At 52.4% G+C, this 23,197-nt stretch overlaps 1 protein-coding gene across 18 annotated transcripts in view; it reads left to right on the forward strand.

Annotated features, from left to right (window-relative positions):
* Window positions 1-80: 80 nt before the first annotated feature.
* LOC102896489 (bcl-2-related protein A1) overlaps window positions 81-23,197 on the forward strand; it is a 44,869-nt gene continuing 21,752 nt past the window's right edge. For 4 of the 18 annotated variants that reach the window (XM_025050170.1, XM_025050171.1, XM_025050172.1 and 1 more), the window contains exons 1-4: window positions 81-618; window positions 2,920-3,061; window positions 9,370-9,581; window positions 9,912-10,005. In XM_025050170.1, coding sequence (XP_024905938.1) covers window positions 607-618; window positions 2,920-3,061; window positions 9,370-9,581; window positions 9,912-10,005 — 460 coding nt within the window. In that variant the 5' untranslated portion in view covers window positions 81-606. Of the gene's footprint in view, window positions 619-2,919; window positions 3,062-8,669; window positions 8,951-9,369; window positions 9,587-9,911; window positions 10,006-10,648; window positions 12,640-12,671; window positions 12,826-14,166; window positions 15,868-16,627; window positions 16,764-23,197 lie in introns of those variants that run through there. The other 14 variants (XR_003047742.1, XM_025050177.1, XM_015594395.2 and 11 more) reach the window with 14 other exon arrangements.

The following is a 23,197-nucleotide window of genomic DNA, read 5'->3' on the forward strand; positions in this document are numbered from 1 at the left end:
TCTCTGAGATTGGTCGGATCCCGAGAGGGGGCGGAGCGTAGCGGGAGAAGCCCTCCTCCTGCTCCGCCCCCTCTGCCGGCACTGCCCGGCCTTCGCGCGCCCAGGCCTGCCAGGCGGCCTCTCCCTGTCACCGCTCAGGGAGCGTGGTACCGGGGGCGTCTTGCGGACGGCCGAAGGTTAGGTGCAGGTCCCTCTGCCACCCTGCAGGGCCTGGCGTGTGCCAGTCGGGGACCGAGGGTCCGGGAGAGTCGCGTTCCCCCTGCCAGTTGCTCAGAGGAATTCTGAGGTCGCTCTCCCACGTGCAACCCCGGGCCCCAGACCTTGCAAAGCAACATCTGAGCTCGGGGTGCGCACCGGTCCTGAGCCAGGGCTTGCAGAGAAGAGCAGCCGAGAAGCGCGTGTGTACACGTGTGCCACGCACTCAGGGAACGCGCGCGCTCCATAGCACCGCGTCCCCACAGCGCGGCCCCTGCACCTCGCAGCCGAGCTGGGCGAGGGGCGACGAGGAGAATGGCTGCCGGAGGCGTCCTCGCCTTCGGGCTCACGTGCATCGCAAGCAACAAGTGCAGGACCGTTGCATCCTGCTCCCGGGAGTGAGCGGTCCGGATGGGCGGACAGGTAGGAGGCCGACGAGTCCTGAGGATCCCATCCTTGCTTTTAAGTTTCATACCTTGTGCATCATGATTTTATTTTTTTTGCATTCATTCTGTTTAAAAAATATAATATTAAAACGCTGTTTGTCTCGATTGCCTAGCTTCTTGGTGCCCCTTTAAATTTCACGCTGGAAGCGAGTATCTCACTATCCTTACCCTCGTCAGGCGGGTCTCACTTGGAGGAGAGAGATTTTGACCTGACTGACAGTGTACAGAGGTTAGGTATTGTGCAACAGACCTCTGGGATAGGAAGTGGTTAATTATACAGGAGATATGGGCCAGAAAGAAGTCTTGGGTGAGGAGGTGGCCTTGGCTTTGGGCACTGAAGGGTGCATAAGGCTTAGCTGTGCTGGGAACCTGCTCTTCTGCAGAGGCTGGAAGACACCCTGGGGGATTTGACAGACAGGTGCCTCAGGGGCCGGGAAAGGAATTCGCGTTGAGCCAAATGTAAGCAACGATGGGTAAACTGGAGGCCGATGGGTAAACTGGAGGGGAACCCAACGGCTAAAAACATTGAAGATGTGTACTTAAAGGGCATTCAAATTTAAATGAATAAAACAAACTTACAAACAGTGGGGCTAACCCATCCAAAGAGGATTTTGCCCATTCAAAGAAGAAGGATATCATCTTCTCTGACTGTGGGGACATGGTTATAATGGAGGCTAGAGACAGTTTTCAGGTCAGTTACTACAGGTCTGAAAAGCCAAATTGAGTAGCAGACTTAGTGTGAAATGGGAAGCCGCTATAGAACTAACTATAGGAGGGGAAAGAAATGGTTGATTATAACGATTTGGTGGACTCTGCCTGTACTAGGAATAATTTCAAAGCCTGGGGTCCTTTCAGCTGTTACTGCCCTCTTGTCGTTGGGTGGTCAACCCTATGCAAGGAATTTGAGGCCAAGGTTTGCATCCCTACTCAGACATGTTTTTGGCTCAGTGACATTAAGCAATACCTAGCTCCCTGGGTCTCAATTTTCTGAGTCTGTGAAACATCAGTGAACAAAACAAAGACCCCTGCCTTTCTAGGTTTTTACAGTAAGTGACGGAGACAGATGAAGGTGTAGAGCAGGGCAGACAATGGGGAGGGCCAGGGTAGTCCCCATTGAGAAGGTGAGGTTTGAATAATGGACTTGCGGAAAGTAAAGGTGCCGTGCTGTGTGACGAGCTAGAAGAGCTTCTAAAGCAGACAACCGTCTGAGCACAGGCCTGGAGGCTAGACCACGCAGGAAGCTTGTGTTTCTGCAGCTGGGAGCATGGGAGAGCTGGCAGGGGGGTTGGAGAGGTAGGGAGGACCCGATCAGCAAGGCCATGTGGGCCAATGTATGCCCTCTGGCCTTTGCCGTGAGTGAGGAGAAATGAGGGGCCAGCGCGTGGTTTTCAGCAACAAGTAAGATGATCTGACTTAGATTTTAAAGGATCATTTTGGCTGCCGTGTTGACAGCAGCCTAAAAAGACAAAAAAAAAAAAAGTAAAAGCAAGAACAGCTATTAGAAGGGTGCTGTCCGAATCCACCGAAAGATGGTGACTTGGACCAGGGTGACAACAGTGACGAGTGGTCAAATTCTGGATGTATTTTGAAGGTGGAGCCAACATAGTTTCACAGGTAGATGGGGTGTCGGGTCAGAGAGAGAGAGGAGTCGAAGGTTTTGGGGCTTGAGCCACTGTGAGGCGGGGCAGGAGAGACAGCGGGCCCTTAGTTTTACACATCTGAGGGGGACGTCAGCTAGGCAGTTGGAGGCATAGGACTAGGGCTCAGGTCAGAGGTAGAGGGGAGATAAAAGTTAGGGAATCGTCATCAGGTAAGTGATACTTAAAGCCGTGAGGCTGATTGGAAAGTGAGAACAGAGAAGACGGAGCTCGGAGCCCCCGGGCCTCTGACATTGAGCCTCTGACATTGAGCGTTCCTGGGGAAGTGTGGGAATGAACCAGAAGACCCAGAGGGAGGAAACAGGTGGGAGGAAAACAGAGTCAGGTGTCCTGGAAACCCAGCGGAAAGGCGTGTGACGAGGAGAGCGTGGTCAGCTGCGTGGTAGCCGCTGCAGGTTCAAGTGTGATGAGGACTGAGAATTGACCCCTGCATTTAGTAACACAGAGGTGACCTTGGCGGTAGAGTTCAGGTGGAGGGCAGAAGCTCGAGGGTAGTGGCAGTCACACCTTACTTATTAGGGATTTGGTGGGGGGTTAATGACACGTGAAAAATCTTCCTCAACTGGCAGGGATGTGAGCAAATTCTTAACGGATGTTATCTAAAATTTATTTTTATTCAGATTCTTGCCCCGTTTATCATGGCACCTAACACAGTTGGGAGTCTTTCTGTCTACATTTGGTACGAGTTTGCAGAGGTTGGGTTTCCATGGCGTCAACTGCTTCCTTCATTCCAAGCCTGGCTGAGAGGTCACAGCATCGGTGGTGAGTTGAACTTCAGACAGGCCACTGCCACTAATTAGCTCTGTGGTCTTAAGAAACTCATGCAAACTGGGGACAAAAGCCTACCCGCAAGGGTCGCTGTGAGGATTAAGATGCGCGTTGTACTCATCCAGCCACTGTTCTGTGATGACTTCCTGCCGGCCCCGTATTTAAGTGCTGACAGGAGACGGAGTGGGAGAGCTAAAGGTGCTTCTCTGGTTGGCTCATGTGCACAGCGCTGCTTAAGGGCAGTGTACACAGTCTGTTTATAGCACAGGCACATAATAATTGCTTGGTTCTGCCACATGCTATTAATCAAAGGTCACAAGACTGACCCAGATCCAAGGGCTAGGGAAATGACCCTACTCTTTCAAGCGAGTATCTTGCAAAGAAAGTGTGGCCATGTCAATCCCCTCACCAGCCTGCCTCTTCAGCATCGTCCAAGGGCCCACCTACTTCTAAGTGGGGACTGGCCGGGGAGGGGTGAGGCCACAGCAGAATCTGAGGCTCTGGTTAGTGGCAGAGGAAGTACCCTTAGAAAAACTCACAGGCTTGTGTCAACAGTGCTTCTTCTAATAACTTTTCATCGGGTCTAAAGTAAAGGTTCTCAAACTTTTTGGTCTCGGGATCCCCTTATACCCCCAAATTATTGAGGACCCCAAAGAACTTTTAGCTCTCAACATTTACTGTATTAGAAATTGAAAGTGAGCCTTTTAAAAAATAAACACTAATTTACTTAGTAATAACCAACCTTTTACATGTTAACATAAAGAACGTTTTTTAAAAATGAAAATTAGCTGTCTTTTCCAGAATATAAGTCAGTAAGAAAAGTGATGCTGTGTTCTCCGTTTGCATCTGTCGGCCTACAGAAGAGACGCTGGTTCTCGTAGTCCGGTGCAGTATCACACCTCATGCAGCCTCTGGAAAACCTCACTCTCGTGAAAACAAGGCAGATAATGACTTAGGACTATACCAAAAATAATTGTGATCTTGCTGATGCCCTCGGGGGAGTCTCAGGGGTGTCCAGGGGTCCATGGGTCACACTAAGAACCACATCGTCTTGGCAGAGTGTCTTTAAATTGTGGAAAGAGTATTGCACTTGAAGCAGGTGCCCAGGCTAGCATCTCCCTCAGCCCGTGGGCATGCTTCTGCCCATCTACCGACACTCGCGAAATCCCGTTGCCAGCCCTCTTCATGACCATACCCCCCACCACCACCAAACTCCTACTCACCCCTCAAAACCCAGTATAAACGCTTGCTCCTTGCTGAAGGCTTTCGGGACTCCTATTGGCAAAATTAGGGCTCCGCCCTTGTGTGCGTTCACATACTTTGTTCTTCCTCCTGCAGTAGCATTTACTGGGTCAAATAGAAAGGTGTGTCTGCATGTTTGCCTCCTCTCTGATCAGACCGGAGAGCTGTTTTCCTTAAGTTTGATTTTTTTTTTTTAAATAATGGTGTGGGATAAGGGGGTAAATGGGTCCACCTCCCAACTTTTAACTAATCGTCCTCGCAGATTTTGTTCAATCCTGCCCTTTCTCGTGGTTTTGTTTGAGGCCTCCTGTATCACGTGTTAACTTTTTGTATATCATAGTTTCTAGATCTGGGCGTTTTCCCCTAATCTTGTTACTCTGCTTCAGCACTGTGTGTGTTTTTGTTAAAGAACCATGATATTTTAATCACATTGCTTTATAGTAAGTTTTAGTATCTACGGGAGCTTGTCTTTCCATCATCTATTTGCTCTTTTGAGCTTTACCGGAAATTCTGATCTGTTTATACCCCCAGGTTAACTTGAGAATAATTTTGTTAGTTTCCAAGAAATATCCTGCTAAGATTTTTAATTGGGATTACATATGCCTAAACGATTTGGGGGAGCAGAGAGAGAAATGTGTATCTTACAGAATTTGGATGGCCCCTCAGGAAATCTGCTGGGCTGTTTTCCCCGCGCCGCCCCCCCCCCCATTTTTTTAAGCTTTTAAAAAACCTCTAGCATATTTTAATCCCTTAATTTTATATAACTTTATGAAATAGTAAAGAGAAAACACATGATCATAGTACTTCCGGTTAATTCATTTAGCTATAGTTTGCTTCGTCAATAGTGTGGATCTTTTTTCTTGTATTTTGAAACTGGCCAGCGATAATATATTATAATGCTGTTTAATTCTGTATGTCTATTTTACACCTGACCACGTAACTGATCTTGTAAAATAGTCTTTATTAATTTTTCAGTCAATTGCTTTGGGCATCAAGCTTCTAGGTTGCACCTGGCAACCCCAACAGTGTCTGGGTACCAGGCAGGTATGTGCTCGCCCCACTGTGGGCCCTCGACAAATGTTTGTCAAACGAGTGGATCAGTCCATGAATCACACAGTGTTGAGTTACAGGAGAGCCTGGAACGAAACAGCTCAGTGCTTACAACACTGGGCGGTCAGTGCTGGGCTCCAGGCCAGGCCCTTCCACTTAGCGGGTGAGCGAGATCGGGGCAGGTTGTTGAAGTTCTCTGTGCTTCGCTTCCTTGTCTTTAGAGATCATAATATTTTCTTCCTTAGGTTGATTAAATGAAAAACAGTTTATGCAGAGTGCTTAGCACACGTCTGGCACAAAAATAAGTGCTCAGTACACAGTAGTTATAAATGCGATCTAATTAGTTGCCTGATCCAGTCATAGCTGAAATTAAGTGGTCTTTTGCAAGAGTTGACTGGGTAGGGACACACACCGACAGGCAGCAAGCAACCAACAGTAATTGGCAAGCAGAGCAGTAAAGATGACCCACCCAGCTCGTAAGCAAAGAAATGCACAGGCCGGTCACGGAGCCCTGTGCCCGCTGCTCAGGCGGGAGGAATGCACAGAGCTGCCCTTGCTGACTGGGCAGGGCAGGTGTGGCTGAGTCAGCGGGCGGCACGTTCGCGTAGCCTGGATCCTGGGAGCTGGGGCTGGCGGGGCGCCAGATCGAGGAGGCAGGTGCTGACACTGAGGTGCTTCTGTGTGGCACTGAACGCCTCTCTATTAATTAGCCCATCCGGACGGGCCACCCTGGAATGTGTGCCAACCAGCACATGCAGCAAAGGACACGGACCGAAGGGCGATCGACTGTCGGGGTCGGCCCAGGGCCGAAGGGTGTCTGGGGCCGATGCCGACATTGAACCAGCCCTGGGCAAACCCGACGGTTGTTCCCTCTCCTTGAGTAAGGTCCTTGGGCAGCGGGGTGAGGCAGAGCCCCAGGCTCGGTCCCTGGAGATCCGACGGCCGCAGGTTGGTGTTGACCCCCAGCTGCTCCGAGGGGCCGCGCTGCTGGGTGTTTGGGAAACAGTGCCATCTCTGACCCTGTTCACGGGTCACTTCCACACGAGAGGAAATGGAGTCGGGAAACATGGAGGATCAGATAACTTGGGATTGCGGTTTGGGGCCCGCCTCCGGTGTCCCCTAGGTGTCTGTTCCCTCATCTGGACCGTACGCGTTTGTGAGGTGGCCGTCTTTCCCGACAGAATCTCGAGGCTGGTGACTTCCTATCCAGCACAGCGTCGGGACTCGGGACGTGTCGAATGAGTAAATGCAGCAAGTTGCAGTTCAGCTGCTGCAGGACGTAGGAGCCGAAGGGGCAGAACGAGGTGGCGAAGCCGCCTGTTTTGAAAAGATGCTTAAGTCAAAACGAGAGGACCAGAATAGACACAATAGGAAGTCTGGCCTCCAGCACACAAACAGGAAGCGCTCGAACAACAACCTCACAATCATCCACGGGGCCTTGTGTTGCTAGATTTCCTGGCAGAGGTTCTGTTCGTTTGGGGACCTTCCCACCAGCGGGCCTGGCCCCAGGTCCAGTGCTCTCTCCTGCTGGCTTTCGTTGTGCCAACACACATGGCGGTGGATCCGACTGACAGGCACTGGGCTGCCCGAGGCCCTGGGCAGAGTGTTGGCGGGATGCAGAGGCTAACAGGAAAGGGAGCTGCCCGCCGGGGGTGCCTGTGCCCCGGGGGACTCTGCTCAGACACACGAAGGCACACGCACGGCCGTGGTGCGGCAGAGGAGCCATGAAGCGTCCCGTGTGGGTGCTTCCCTTTAAAGGCCATGGCGTGACCTAGCAGGTGTAAGCCGGAAACTTTAGGGCAGCCAGAAGGGTGCCGCCCGGGTCACTTGGCTTCCCCCTGTGGCTCCTCCCCGAGTCTCACACCTGCATCCTTGCTCACCTCCGCTGGCTCTGGCTTGTCGCCAGACCTGACAGTCACGTGCCACTGGCACGTATGTGCTCCACTTGGCTCCCAGCCGCTTCCGTGCCAGCCGGTGCTGGCAGCTGACTCGCGTTTTATTTACTCGCTCCCAACTCCACCCTCTCCTGCCCCGCTGACTTTGGTGCCTGGCGTTTGCCTGCAATGCCGACCGACTTTAAATATTTATGTGCAGTGTTTCCTCTGTGCAGGCCGTGGGCTGGCTCCCGGGCTATATTGGTAAACAAGACAAGTTCTTGTGGACTCACTTTGCCGCCAGTCATATGCAGTGTGCTGAGTGCTAGGACGGGTGTAAGCTCCCGGGGACGTGGGGCGGAGGACGGGGTAGAGGTGGCGAAGCTGGAGTAGGGAAATCTGGGGGCTGCAGCTCTGTTTCTCCGTTGTAGTTCATGCCATGAATTACAGCCTCATGCCTTGTCCATCTGTCCCCACCCTCCCCCCTTCACTCATCCATTCATCGGATCCTTCACCAATGATTGAAACATAGACTGTGTGCCACGTGTTCTGCGAAGTCCTGGGAACATGCTAGAAAAGTCTGGTTCCTGTACCTCAGCTCGAGGGTCACCTCCTCCGGGAAGGCTCCCCTGACCCGTTTGCAGCCCCATTGCGATGCTCTCGTACCAACCTGTCGTTTCTTCCGTAGCACCTGTAATTAATGGCCTGTTCATTCGAGGCACCGTTCCGTTCATGCAGCTCCTCCCAATCATCTTTGTCACTGTAGTGTTCGCGCTGTCACGTGACAGCATCTTTAATACGAGCAAATCGGACAGACGGACGGACGGACGGATGGACGAACTGGAGCCGAGGCAGAGTGACGCGGGGACTAATTAGGAGACTGACCCAGTCAGTCGTCAGGCAAGAAAGAGAGGAGAATCGAGAACAGGCCAAGGCAGCAGAAGCGGCAGAGCCGGGAGAGGGTCGACAGGGAGAGGATCCGGCGGACTCGGGCTCCGCCCGAGGGTCAGCAGCGAAGCAGAGCGGGCACTGTAAGGTGACCGCGGGGTTCCAGCTGAAGGCCGGGGAGACGGAAGGTCAAAGAACAAGTTTGGAGGGTGCAGCGAAGAGCCTGAGCTGCTGGATGTGCGGTATCTGTTGAGGCACCAAAGTAGAAATTTGAAATTCTTTTAGCCACTGTGAAAGCTGGGATGACACAGTCGTCCCCTCTTCCCCGTGGGCGACGCGCTCCTGGTAGTTGCCGGCAACCACAGCACCGCACCCCACAGGTGCTGTTTTCTTCTCCATGCATATAGTTTTCATAATGTTTAATTTACAAATGAGGCACAGTAAGAGCATAACGACAATAGCTAATAATAAATTAGGACAATCGCATCAATATACTGCAATAAAAGTTATGCGGAGCTGGCCTCTAGAGCTTCTTGTCCTGCCCTCAGCTTTCTTCTTCGGATGACGCGAGATGACCAAACGCCTCCGTGATGACAGGAAGGAAGGCGCTCAGGATGGTGCACGATTTGTAAAACCCCACGAGTTGTTTATTTCTGGAATTTTCCATTTAATATATTTGGACCGCGGTTGACCGGGGACGACGGAAACCATGGAAGGCAAAACCGTAGATAAGGGGGGACTGTTAGCTGCTCTACGAGATAAACTCCACCATGTCAGTGGCCCAACACAAGGGAAGTTTTTTATTTAAAAAAATTTTTTTTTTTTTTTTTTTTTTTTGTGCGGACCAAGCGGGTGAGGCATTCGGGTCTTGGTGACGTGGGGTCCAGGGAACTAGGATCTGTTCGTTCTTGTGGCTCTGCCATTTGCTTGGGGCCTTAGAGCCGAAGGGGAGAGAACATGCCACCTCGCATCCACTTTGGGGCAGAGCCCATCTCCCCCCATAAAGCTGGGAGTCCAGACCGGCCTCTTCTCTGGAACGGGCCTGCGGCGCTCGGGACACGACGGATGGACAGATACGATGGCGCTCGGGGGGCCGTGGAGAGGGCCACGGGGTCAGCTCCGCTCCCAGCCCGCCGAGGCCCTGCGTGGGACATCGACTCCCAGTCCGACAACATGAGTCTCTGGTTTCTCCCAGCCCCATTCTCCGTCGGGTGAATGCTTCTTTATTGACAGTTTTGTCTCCTTAAGGCAGCTCCCAGAGGACCGCCGCCATTATGGCGATAATCACAACACCCACTTCGCTGGAGCGGGAATGTCAAGTGCGTGACATCTGTGACACCCGCCTTACCCGTGCCCTCCCAAGGCCACCGTCTCTGCTCTCCACAGCAGACATCTCTACCGAGCAATCGCGCCGTTCCCCAGGGAACCCAGACACGGCCTCAGAATCCTTCTCGAATCCGGTCTGGTAAAGTCTCAGGGGTTGGCTCGTGCAATGGCACCTACTTGCCCCCCCAGGCCAGCCGTGTTTCCGTTTACACGGTGTTTTTCCATACAGTATCGCGTGTGCTTTTCTCAATAGCTCCGTGAAGTACTTGGCACCGGGCCTGTTTTATAGATGAGAAATTCGCTATCTCAAGAACTTAAGTGACTTTCCCAAAATTACACGTAGAAGTCGTGGCGGAGTCAGGATTTGGACTCAGGGGTCTTGATCTAAATCCCAAGGATACCGGCGAGGCATCCTTCCTCACCCGTGCGTCTTATAGGTAACAAGGTCTTTAATGCGTTTTCAGGGACAGAGGAAGTCGAGCCCAACTGCCGAGCCTCTGGAGCTGGCCCGGCAGATGGCGGGGGTTTTCCTGGCTGGGAAACGTGGTCGCATTCCAGGTAAGCAGCTGCAGCCTCCCCGTCGCTAGCTGGAGTTCGGGCAAATGTTTGCTTCTGTGTGCAGACGCCCACGGGTGCATGCCAGCAGGGGGTAGAGAACGTGACCTCTACACATCGGGAAGGTAGGCCTTGAGCCTCTCGAGAGTGGGATCACGGGGGCAGAGCCATAGCCACCAAGATATAGGGACGGAATTTTGTCCAATAATTGACATTTTAGAAAAAGTAAACGCGCGGTCCGTACCAGTGAAAAGCACCAGACCACGTGCGGTAGACACGTGGACATATCCGCACACCCACTCCGAGAGGCCTAAGCTAAAACCGGCGCTCTCCAGACTCCGGGCCCCTGGAACATGAGATGTGAATGACTCTAGCTGCTGAGTGGTCTTGCGTGTGACGCTGAATCACACAGGGAGAGGAACATGCCCTGGGTTGCGATAGAGACTCTGGGGAGCGATGGCTGCTGGTAGCCTCCTGCTTTACGAGGTGGCTTCTTGGGAGATGGTGGGGTGGCAGCTTCCGGCTTTTGGGACAAGCCTTCTCCGTCACGCATAAGCAGAAGGTCCTTGGGCTGCACAGTTCTTTGTTGTGGCTTCGGGAGTCCCTCCCCGAGGCTCATTCCAATGTGTGTCTTTCATCCCTCCAGTGACTCCGCCATCTGTCTTTAACCCTTAATCAGTGCCTTTCTGTCCAGACCAGCATGGGCGGATTCCACCGTCTGACAACACCCACGCCCTGGAGGAATGCAGCCAGCCTCTGCGGGTCCTTCCTGGTCACTCCCAGGCCCTCAGAGAGGCCCTTCTGGGCCTGGGGCCTATGTGCCGCCCTCCCCGGGGACCAGGCTGTGCCACTGCCGCGCTTGCTGCTCTCCGTCCTCCTCTGAAGCGGGAGCCCAGGTCCTCCGGGAGTTCTGTAAGCGTCCATGTGGGGCCATGGCCCCTGTTCCTAGGACCCCTGGTTCCTGACTCACCTGCGAGCACACCTTCCAAGTGCAAACCAACCCTCCAGAGCCCACACCCCCACCTGCATCGCCTGCGTCCCCTGTGGGGTGCTCACGCTCCGGCCACGCCCCACCTCCGCTGATCACCCTAGGGCCAATCCCGAGCCTTCTCAGCCAGCCTTGCCTGTTCCTTTCTGTGGAAACCACAGCAAAGGTTCTTGCCCTAATGTTCCCCTCATCCCTGTGCCTCCTGACCGCCCCCCACCCCCGCCCCGCTTCCCCACGTGGCCCCGGGGTATGGCGTGTCCTCTTCCCTTAGGATCTCTGAGTGTAACAAAGTCCTGTTTGAATGGTGCTGACTCCTGGTCTGTTGGCCTTATACTTAATAGTAGAAGCTGCATTTTAAAACACCCTTTTATCCATTCATCCATCCATCCATTTAAAAGGTGTCTACATCATTATCTTAAGCGCCAGGATTCTAGGCCTCAAGCACCCCGTGATGAGCTAATCAGACACTATTGCCGCCTTTATGAAGTATAATTAGAGCAACAAACATGAAACAAATAATCGCACGGATAAATATATAATTAAAAAGCATGGCAACATATATGAAGAAAAAAATCACAAGGTACTATGTGAGCTTAGGAGGAGGAGGTGGCTCCTAAACCGAGGCCTGAAGCACGAGCCCGGTGAAGAGCGAAGAACACTGAGGGAGAGGGCAGCTCGTGCAAAGGCCCCGAGGCAGCACGGGCATGTCAGGAGGGCGGTCAGTGTGGGCAGGGCACGGGGAGTGGGGAGAAGCAGGCGTCAGATGGTGCCGCGGGGCTGTCAGGGCTGGGTCACGCAGAGCTTCCGAGGACACCGTAAGGATTCTGGGGTGCTTCCTCAAAGGGACAAGATACGTCTGAAGTATTTTCAGCAGAGAGTTTTCTAATCTAATTTCCTCTTCTAAAAGACCACTTGGCCATTGTGGATGGGGCAGGAGGGACCGGGCAAGGGGGGTGGCTCTGAGATTAGAAGTGGCAGGTGTGTGTGACCGGCTGACCGCGTGACGGGGAGGGAGTTTGGAGGCCGAGTGGCTGCGCGGTCTGCCCCCGGGGAAGCAGGGGTGAGGGGAGCGACTCCCAGACTGTAGAGCCTGAGTTGCTCCTGTGGAGCTGGCTCTACCCTTGCGAGAGCCCCAGGCAGGCCCGCCCCTGAGCCCAGCACCCCTTTCTAGGGGTCCGAGCTGGGCTGGAGAGGCAAAAGTGTCTGGTGCGCTGCCCCCCGCCCCCACCCTGGACCTCTGCCACAAGACGGCTCAGACCAGCAGCCTATACCTTGAGCTCACCTCTGCTGCCCCCACCCCAGCAGAACGGAAGGTTCTGGAGAGGAGAAGGAGGTGTGGAAAATCGGATATGACCTCAGCCACCCCCATCTTTCACGTTCCTTAAAAAGTATCGTTTGCCCCTTCTGGGGTGTGGGCAGGGGAGATCACTTTTTCAGGACTCATAAGACTTCTCTCCTCCAGGGAGTACAAATCAGGAAACTGTGATTTTTCAAAACTGGCTCCCGTCCCCACCAACCCTCCCGCCCCGTGCCACCCCATGCGTGGAGAACTGGTTTTTCTGTTGCTAAAAAAATGAAGCTGGCTTTTTTATAAAAATCACATGTACCGAGGTGAAATTTACATACAATAAAATGCCTTCATTTTAAGTGTATAATTCGATGTCGGCGGTTTTTTTTCCAGTTCAGTGGGTTTTTTAACGTGTCAACACCCAGGTAACCAGCAGCCAGCACAATCAAGATCTAGACCGTTTCCGTCACCTGGGAAAGACCCCTCGGGCCCAGTTCCCGTACCCCGGCCCCAGAAACCACCGACTGGCTTTGTCTGCCAGCACCAGGTCAGTTCCGCATGTTCGAGAATTTCACGTTTAGTAGGGCCGTGCAGTGTTTGATTTTTGCGTGTCCAGCTTTTTCTCCTTAGCCTCGTGTTTTATAAACATACCCCGGTGTCGCGGGTCTTGACGATCCGTTGTTATTGCTCATCGTGTCCCGTGGCCCTGCGCTGGTGGCCCATCACCCTGTCCGCGGGTGTTTGGGTGCTGTCACTGGGCCGGGCGGTGACGAATGCAGCCACTAAGATCGCAGGAGCACCCTTGGAGGGCGCTGTCATTCCCGTCCGGGGAAACGCTGCCCGGCGGAGTTGCGAGGCTGTGCGATGAGGCCGGCGGCACTTCCCTAGAGACAGCCAAGCTCTGGCCCCAGGTGGCGGCACCGCCTTGCAGCCCCATCGGGGCCCGAGGCGGCAGCTCCCCTACATCCCCCCGCCCCGCAACTCGCTTCTGTCGCTTTTTCTTCAGCCATCCTAGAGGGTCTGGATCCCCTCAACGCATTCTTTTTACGTTTTTCCAGGTTTTTCGATTGATAATCGGCAAATAAAAAGCAGTGTCATTAAGGTGTACAATGAGAAGACTTGATGCCCGTGTATATGATGAACTGATCCCCACGATTAATGCCTCCCTCACCTCGCACGGTTTTGTGTGTGTGCGTGAGAACACTTTAATATAGATTCCCAGCAACTCGCGAGTAGAAAATACTGTCACATTAACTAGAGTCACCATGCTGCGCGTTCATCCCCAAAACTTACCGTCTTATAACTGGGCGTCTTGGCTTTGTTCGTACCACGGCAGGGAACGTAGGGGTGTGTATGTCTTTCTGACGTAGTGTTTTGGATTTCTCGAGATCACTATCCAGAAGTGGAATTGCTGGGTCACGTGGCAAGTCCACAGCAGTTTTTGGAGGGAGCCGTGCACGGTTTTCCGTCCCGCAGGCAGTGCACGAGGCTTCCCTTTTCTCCACGGCCCCGTCTGCTCCCTCGGCGCGGTTTTAACGAGCACTTTCTGTCCGCCGTAGATGTCATGCTTCCGTTCAGGGGCTCTTCGCCAGTTATCGCTTGTGAAACGCCTACATATTTAACTGTTTTGTCCACTTTTAAAAGTTGGGTTGTTCGTCATCTTGTTATCGAGTTATACTCTGCACGCAAGTCCTCGGTCAGATCTGTGTATGTTCTGATGTTGTTTCTCCCAATCTATGATGTGTCTTCTCATTTTCTGAAGTGTCTTTGAAATTTTTAGATTTGAGGCAGCCCGACGTATCGGTTTTTTCTCTTACGGTTTACGAAATGGGAATTCTAGCGCTATTGTAAGAAAAAAAATGTGAGAATAAGAATTTTCGTTGTACAGGGGTAAAGAGATGTGAGTAGGAACTTGGAGGCACCTGGGGAAGAAGGAAAAATTAGGAGGGAGCTTCTAAATGCCGGGACCCCCAACCAGGACAGTGGGAACCAGGACGACAGCCGCTGGTGTTTACTATGTTCCAGGCCCTTGGCGTGTATTAACCGTGCAGTCTTCATGTCGCAGGCTCTTGGCGTGTATTAACCGTGCAGTCTTCATGACACCCGTGTGGAACAGGTACGGTTATGACCCCTATTTCACAGTTAGGGAAACCGAGTCACGGTGATTAAGCAACTCTCCCAAGGTCATGCAGCTAATGAGTGGTAGAGCCAGGATTTGAACCCTCGGAGACTGGCATCTGGCCCTTAACCACTAAGCTTTGCAGTGTCTGGTCAGGAAGGCTGCTGGCCGGTAAGTGGTAGGCAAGGAGGCTGGAAAAGTCTGCTGTGGGGGTGTCCCCCGTTGGAGCGTCCTCTGGTGTCCTCGCCAAAGTCCCACCCGGGCTTCTGTACCAATAAGTCATCACCTAAGGGGACGGGACGCTAACCTAAACTTCCTGTCCCATCACAGTCAGATCGAAAGCAGCGTTTCCACCAAGATGCAGACCTCATGCTGCAAACCGGGCACGGGGACCGGAGGCCCCTGGTCCTGCTTTGTGACTTCCCCCCGAGGACGTCCTCGTGGGCTTTGACCTCTCACCTCCCGCACGCCGAAGCCCCATTTCCATCCCCGGTTGTCACCCCTCCCTGGGTGTCACCTCACCGTCTCTGCCTCCACATCTGGCCTTTTACTACCATTTGGCTGGTTCCTCGGTCCCGTTCGTTCCCCGGTTCTGAGCCCCGCCCCTCCAGGATGCCATCCCCCACTGCTCACCCTGCCACAGGCTGACGGCTGGGAGGATGTGGGGTGGGTTCTGAGCTTCCACCTCTGCAGGTCGAGTGGCTGCCGCTCCTTAGAAACACGGGGACACATTCTACAGAGCACACGCATGTCCAAAGTTCACTTGAAGAGACAGAACTTGTTTTTCCCCACTTTTTTAAGCCACGAGAAAACTCTAATCATTTTGAGACGGTTATAGTGTCGGGAACCTGCCCTCTTCATAATAGAAAGAAAAGCTTTTGCAGATAAGTAGTTGGCAATAACAAAGGAGAAACTAGAAAATGGAAACTGAAAAATTACTACATCTAATTAAATACTGGCCTTTCCAAAGAGCTGGGGTAAGAAAAAAGAAAAACACCCTCCAGAGGTCCAAAGCCAGCAGACGATTCGATGAAATAGAACCTGAAGAGCTCAAAATGAGAGAGAGATGAGCTACTGAAAATAGTAATAAACTCAAGGGTTTGATGAAGTTTGCAGAGAAGGTGGACTCTTAATCGAACTCACCTTTGGTAACGTTTGAGCGAGACCTGCCCCCCCTCTCCCCCCACATCACGATAACTCATGCGTTCCATAAAAATTCAGCCCGCATGGGAGATCTCCAACTCTCAACATGGACAGTGTTTTATTTAATCGTCCCGAATGGTATTCCTTTCTTTACGTGGTCATCACACAGGACGGAGTTTCCTTTGGAGCCACCGAGGCCTCATTTGCCCAAGTGTCATGCGAAGCGTGTTAGCACATCAAACTAGGAAGGCTCAGCTTTCGGACTGGAGCTGCAGTCATCTCTGGCTCTTCTCGTGACGTGATCGAGCTCAGAGCGATGAACTCCAGGTAAACGGGGTGGGTCAAAAGGGCTGAGAGCCCGCAGGCCCGGGCACGTGTTGGGTGTCTGGCATGGAAGGCCGAGAGGGTGTTGCCAGGAGGCGTGGGGTGGCCGAGCATGGCCGGGTACACGTGTCCCCACACACACAACAGCACGCTTCTCGCCCAGCTTTTCAACGTCATTCACGTCTCACACCAACATTCAGGCTTTCCAGAGGAGGGAAGGAAGGTATTGACCAAAAAATTGTAACTGGACATAACCATGTCGACTTGATATCGGCCACGCAGCTGGATTCCGCTGTCCGATTCTGCTGCGTGGACACGTGCCGGCTTTGCCTTCGCTCAGTCAGGATGAACACCAAAAGCAAGACAAACTCTGGTATTGTCTTTTGCCCAGGAGAGCCTGGGAGAAATGGCAGAGTCCCCACCCGCAAGTCAGCACAGGGACCGGGAAAGTAGGAGCCGGCACTCCCGGGGGACCCTGGCAGACCCACAGGTCCTGGGGGGCTGGGGCCCGGGTAGAGAGATGCTGGCCCCTGTGACTCGGACTATGGGGTATAGAATCAGCAGCCAGACGGGCCGGGGCTGAACCCCTCGAGGCCTCTGGGCCCTCTGGGCGCCCGGGCAGGTGGCGGTCACAGAGCCACAGGAAGGAATAGGGGGTCGCAGGTGCTCACGTGCTCCTGCCCGCCAGTGTGCGCCCCCCGCCCCCCGCATCGCTCACCTTCCGGCTCACCTGAAGGATGTTGCCTAATTCCTCTAATGACAGGAATCAGACACGTCCCGAGGTGTTTAGCCAATCCGAGAACTCAGTGGTGAGGAAATGAGGTGCTGGGATGGAGGACACCCACCTGGACGCCACGGGCCCCCACCTGGTGCAGGACTCCGACTGTCCCCTGGGACGCCACCACCCACAAAGCCCGGGTAAATCTCTGGGACAGTCTGGCCTCTTTACGGTGCCCGTCTCCCGGCAGCTGGGACCCGCCCTGTCTGGGGCTCACCCCACCCCAGTAGCTGCCATGAGGGCTTAATTCTCCCGCCAGCCTTGGCCAAGCCCCGTCATGGCGATGGCAGACACGTGGAGCCAGTCAGTGGGCGACGTTTGAGGATCCCTAACCAGACTTGGAGTGCCCTCTCGGTGCTGGGGATGGGGACAGGGCGTCGTGGGGGGAGCGGGGACAGCAGGGGAGCCAAGGCTGGGTGTGGCGTCTCCTCTTCCAGGCCTCTGACCGGGGCCGAGAAGGAAGCAGTGCAGACGAGTCCGATGCAGAAGGAATGCGCGGTGCACGTCTTCATTGCTGGTTCCTCCAGAATGAAGGCCCAGATCCTTCCAATAAAAAAAAATTAAAATTAAAAAAATTACAGGGAAAAGTAAAACAAGGAGATGCTATCCCCTCTAGGAGATGAAGCTTGGTGCACGACAGGAAGGACTCCAGCAGGCAGGGCGCACGCCAGGGTGGACACCTTTGCCCCTTTCCCGGGTGACCATGTGCTGGGCACAGGCTCCCCAGTCTCACTGGGCGGCTGTATTAATGACCCCTCATCGTCTGGCTTCCTTGTCCTGGTTTCCTGTCGCATTGCTCCCTTTGTTGTGGGACCCCCAGACGACCCCCCCACCCCCCTGCTCTTCTCCCTGTCGTGCAGCCCCAGCTCCCCCTTCCCTGCCTCGTGAGGCCCTATACATCCCCGCCCCAATCCCGGTAATGTTTAAACCTCTTGTTTTCAACACTACGAAATGTAACACTGACTCAGTAAAGTGTATAAAACATAAATTCACAGCTCCATGAGTTACTACAAAGCAAACGCCAAGCAACCAGCACCCGGATCAGGAAATAGAACATTCCCATCACACCGGCGCCACCCCCCCACCTCACCCTTCCCTAATTACAGTCCTCCCCCTCCATCGGCCTTACTTTTATAGAAACCAGTTCCCTACATTTTCTTTCTTTCTTTTTTTACCACCTAGGAATGCACCCCCTAAAATGCTAGCTTCGTTTTGCCTGTTTCGAACCATTTATAGATGGGATCCTACAGCATGGGCTCTTGTGTTTTGCTTCCTTGGCTCAATTTTATACGTGGGAGAGTCATCTAGGTTGCTGTGTGTAGCTGTGGGTGATTCACTTGCAATGCTGCATAGATTTCCTCTGGAACTATTCCACAGACTATTCATTCTACTGTGCTGGACATTCGGATCATTTCTAGTTTGGGGAGATGATGAGGGATGCTGCTGTGAACATCCTTCTGCACACGGTCTGTTTCCTCTTCTCCTGTCGTTGGGTATCTGAGAGGTTTCGGTCGCCGTTACGAATAAGTCGCTCTGTACATTCCTGTCCATGTCTTTTGAGGGACGCAGCACGGATTTCTCTTGGGTATAATCCAGAGGATGGGGATGCTGGGTCGAGGGTGGATATATATATATATGTGTGAATAGCACCCAAGCTTCTGCAGAGAGATCGTATCGTTCACACCCCCAAAACTGATGTCAGAGAGAGAGAGTTGCAGTCGCTCCACATCCTTGCCAACGCTTGATGTTGTCAGCCTTTTAAACTTTTAGCCGCTCTGCTTGGCGTGTAGCGGTATCACGCTGCGGTGGAATTCGTGTTTCCCGGACAAGGAATGATGTGGAGCACCTTTTTATGTGTTTGTGCGATAGTAGAAAAAAAAAAATATAGATATATATACACACATACACACGCATATGTATATACATACACATATACATACACACACACATATACACATACATATATATGTGTATATGTGTGTGTGTGTGTGTGTGTGTGTGTGTGTGTGTGTTGGTTTCTGCCCCAGTTCCTGGCACAGAGCTCTTGAAACCCTCATAAATTCCTAAGTGACAAGAGCACTAGGAGCATCTTTTGTTCGAATGAGGGCTCCGGGATGGGGGCTGGCACCCGAGACAGACCAGGCCATGATTACAAACTTGGGATTTTCCGCCTCACCCCCCACTTTCCCAGAGAGGGGAGAGGGCTGAAAACAGAGTTAATAATCGGTCATGCCAACGTGCCAGAACCTCCATAAAATCCCAATAGCATGGAGTGCTAAGGGCTTCCAAACTGGTGAACACACTCACACCGGGAAGGTGACACGCCCCAGTCCCATGGGGCAGAAGCTCCTGCGCTCAGGAGCCCCCCACACCACACCCTACGTGTGTCTGTCTCTTCATCTGACTGTTCTTCTGTGTCCTTCGTCACCTCCTTTAATAAACTGGTAAATGTAAGAGTTTGTTTCCCTGAGTTCTACGAGCCACTCCAGCAAGTTAATGGAACCTGAGGAGGAGGATGTGGGGACCTACAACCTGTAGCCCGTCTCTCAGAAGGCCAGGCGACAACCTGGACTTGTAGTTGGCATCTGAAGGGGTGGTAGTGGGCGGGGGGGCTGGGGTAGTCTTGAGGGACTGAGCCCTTAACCTGTGGGATCCGATGCTGTCTCTGGGTAGACAATGTCAGAGTTGAGTTCAATTGTAGGACACCTAGCTGGTGTCAGGGAATGGCTCGTTGTGGGGACAAACTGCTACACGTTTGGCCACCAGAAGTGTCAGAAGTCAAGTGTTCCATGCGAGCAGTAACGGAGACTCGCAGGAGAGAAACACGGGAGGAAAGAACCGAGATTTTCCCAAAAAAAAAGGAAAACACGTTTCTGTTCGCAATGTTTATTGGTCATTTGTAGATGCTTTTCTTAAAAGTGAAGTTCCTTAAGTCGTTTGCCTATTTTTAAAAATTGGGGTGACATTTTTTTATCGACTTGTAGAAGTTCTTTAGATACTGTAGTTAGGAGTCCTGTTGGATATATGTTTTATAAATATACTCTTCTAGCCTGTGGCTTGTCTTTCGCTTTTTTAATAGTGCCTTTTGCTTAACGGACTTTTTAATTTTAATAAAGTACAATCTTTCAGTTCATTAGAATGGAGCTTTTTGTGCCCTGTTTAAATATCTACCTACCACCCTGAGGTCATGCACATATTCTGAGTTTTCTGTCACATTTAGTTTTATGGTCAGATTATTTTTACATATGGTATAAGGTAAGAATCAAATTTTCTTTTTCCCACCGTGCTCACTATCTGCTTTGCCCACACTACCATTTCATTAAAAGATGCTCCAATCCCCATTTCACTGCAGAGGTACCTTGTTGTAAAATACATAATCAAGGGACATATATCTATCTACATAAGGCAGTTTCCTCAGCATGGACCAAATACAGCGGGGCTGTCCCACAATTTCATAATGGAGCAGGTAAGGTCCTATCCCATCTGGAGTGACAATTATCCCTACAGGACTTCAAACTGGCTGTAAGGTGGGATCGCAGCTGGAGCGCTCATCTTTGACCCCACCGAACTTTGAAGGTGGGTGACAGCGCCTCCCCGAAGAAATGACGTTCCAGGTCGTGTCACTTAACACTGGCGTGACCTGGCGTCACAGTTAAAATGACCTCACAGCTCACGTATATCGCAGCCAGTGTGACGTCGCGGCTCGAATGACATGGCCGCTCACGTTCTGTTGCGGCCGGCGCGAGGTCGAGTCCTGGCAGCATTTATGTAGCAGCTCACGTCAGGTGACGTGGCATCGCAGCTGGGATGACCTTTGACCTTTTGAGGGACACAGCACGGATTTCTCATTCCAGAGGATGGGGATGCTGGGTCGAGGGTGGATATATATGTGACGTCCCAGCCGGCGTGACATGATGTCGCGGCTGCAATGACATAGCCCCTAACGTCACGTGACGTGCTGTTGCAACTTGGGTGACTTTTGACCCCATGAGGTTACTTGCTGCGTAATGTGGAGTCGGGGCTTACATGACGTCACAGGACACGCTATGTTACAGCCAGCGTAACATTATATCCTGGCTGCAAGAATGTGGCAGCTCATGTGACGTGGCATACCTAGAGTGACTTTTTTTCATTTATTGGGGTGACATGGAGTGACCTTTGAATACACATGACGTCACAGCCGACAAGTTATGTCACCCTCGGAATAAGGTTTATACATATGTGTCGTCACCGGAATGGTGTGGTGTCGCAAGTGCAATGATGTCACAGTTTAGATCACGTGACGTGGCATCACAGCTGGAGTGACCTTTGAACCCATGCAATTTCGCAGCTGGCATCACGTCGGGCTGCAATGACGTCAGAGCTCACGTTACGTGTGTGGCGTCAAAACCTGCGTGATCTTTGACCCAAGTAACGTCGCAGCCTGCACGACGTGTCACAGCCGAAATGACGTCACAGGTTAAATTACGGGATGCGTCGCAGCTGCAGTGACCTTTGAACCCACGTTAAGTCGCAGTTGCAGTGACGTTGCAACACACGTCACGTGACGTGGCGTCACAGCTGGGGTAACCTTTGAACCTATTTAATTTTGAAGCCTGGGCGACAGACAGTCCATTAGTGAAGATATGACCGTTCAGGTCACGTCTCTTCCCATTGGCATGACCTCCAGTCGCAGCTCAAGTGACTTTTTTAAACTGAGGGACGTGGAGTGACCTTTGAACCGATATTCCGTGTCTGCCAGCGTGATGGGGAATCACAGCTGAAATGACGTCACAGCTCACGTCAGGAGACCTGGCGTCGCACGTGGCGTGACCTTTGAACTCATATGACGTCGCATTGCGTCACAGCTGGGGTAACCTTTGAACCTATTTAATTTTGAAGCCTGGGCGACAGACAGTCCATTAGGGAAGATATGACCGTTCAGGTCACGTCTCTACGCATTGGCATGACCTGCAGTCGCAGCTCAAGTGACTTTTAAACTGAGTCACATGGAGTGACCTTTGAACCGATATTCCGTGTCTGCCAGCGTGATGGGGAATCACAGCTGAAATGACGTCACAGCTCACGTCAGGAGACCTGGCGTCGCACGTGGCGTGACCTTTGAACTCATATGACGTCGCATGGCGTCACAGCTGGGGTAACCTTCGAACCTATTTAATTTTGAAGCCTGGGCGACAGACAGTCCATTAGGGAAGATATGACCGTTCAGGTCACGTCTCTACGCATTGGCATGACCTGCAGTCGCAGCTCAAGTGACTTTTAAACTGAGTCACATGGAGTGACCTTTGAACCGATATTCCGTGTCTGCCAGCGTGATGGGGAATCACAGCTGAAATGACGTCACAGCTCACGTCAGGAGACCTGGCGTCGCACGTGGCGTGACCTTTGAACTCATATGACGTCGCATGGCGTCACAGCTGGGGTAACCTTCGAACCTATTTAATTTTGAAGCCTGGGCGACAGACAGTCCATTAGGGAAGATATGACCGTTCAGGTCACGTCTCTACGCATTGGCATGACCTGCAGTCGCAGCTCAAGTGACTTTTAAACTGAGTCACATGGAGTGACCTTTGAACCGATATTCCGTGTCTGCCAGCGTGATGGGGAATCACAGCTGAAATGACGTCACAGCTCACGTCAGGAGACCTGGCGTCGCACGTGGCGTGACCTTTGAACTCATATGACGTCGCATGGCGTCACAGCTGGGGTAACCTTCGAACCTATTTAATTTTGAAGCCTGGGCGACAGACAGTCCATTAGGGAAGATATGACCGTTCAGGTCACGTCTCTACGCATTGGCATGACCTGCAGTCGCAGCTCAAGTGACTTTTAAACTGAGTCACATGGAGTGACCTTTGAACCGATATTCCGTGTCTGCCAGCGTGATGGGGAATCACAGCTGAAATGACGTCACAGCTCACGTCAGGAGACCTGGCGTCGCACGTGGCGTGACCTTTGAACTCATATGACGTCGCATGGCGTCACAGCTGGGGTAACCTTCGAACCTATTTAATTTTGAAGCCTGGGCGACAGACAGTCCATTAGGGAAGATATGACCGTTCAGGTCACGTCTCTACGCATTGGCATGACCTGCAGTCGCAGCTCAAGTGACTTTTAAACTGAGTCACATGGAGTGACCTTTGAACCGATATTCCGTGTCTGCCAGCGTGATGGGGAATCACAGCTGAAATGACGTCACAGCTCACGTCAGGAGACCTGGCGTCGCACGTGGCGTGACCTTTGAACCCATATGACGTCGCATGGCGTCACAGCTGGGGTAACCTTCGAACCTATTTGATTTTGAAGCCTGGGCGACAGACAGTCCATTAGGGAAGATATGGCCGTTCAGGTCACGTCTCTACGCATTGGCATGACCTGCAGTCGCAGCTCAAGTGACTTTTAAACTGAGTCACATGGAGTGACCTTTGAACCGATATTACGTGTCTGCCAGCGTGATGGGGAATCACAGCTGAAATGACGTCACAGCTCACGTCATGTAAATAGTTGCAGCTGTTGTGACCTTTCAACCCACGTGACGTCGCAGATGCCGTAAGG

This window comes from Pteropus alecto, unplaced genomic scaffold, assembly GCF_000325575.1.
Source record: "Pteropus alecto unplaced genomic scaffold, ASM32557v1 scaffold60, whole genome shotgun sequence".
Taxonomy (NCBI): Eukaryota; Metazoa; Chordata; class Mammalia; order Chiroptera; family Pteropodidae; genus Pteropus; species Pteropus alecto.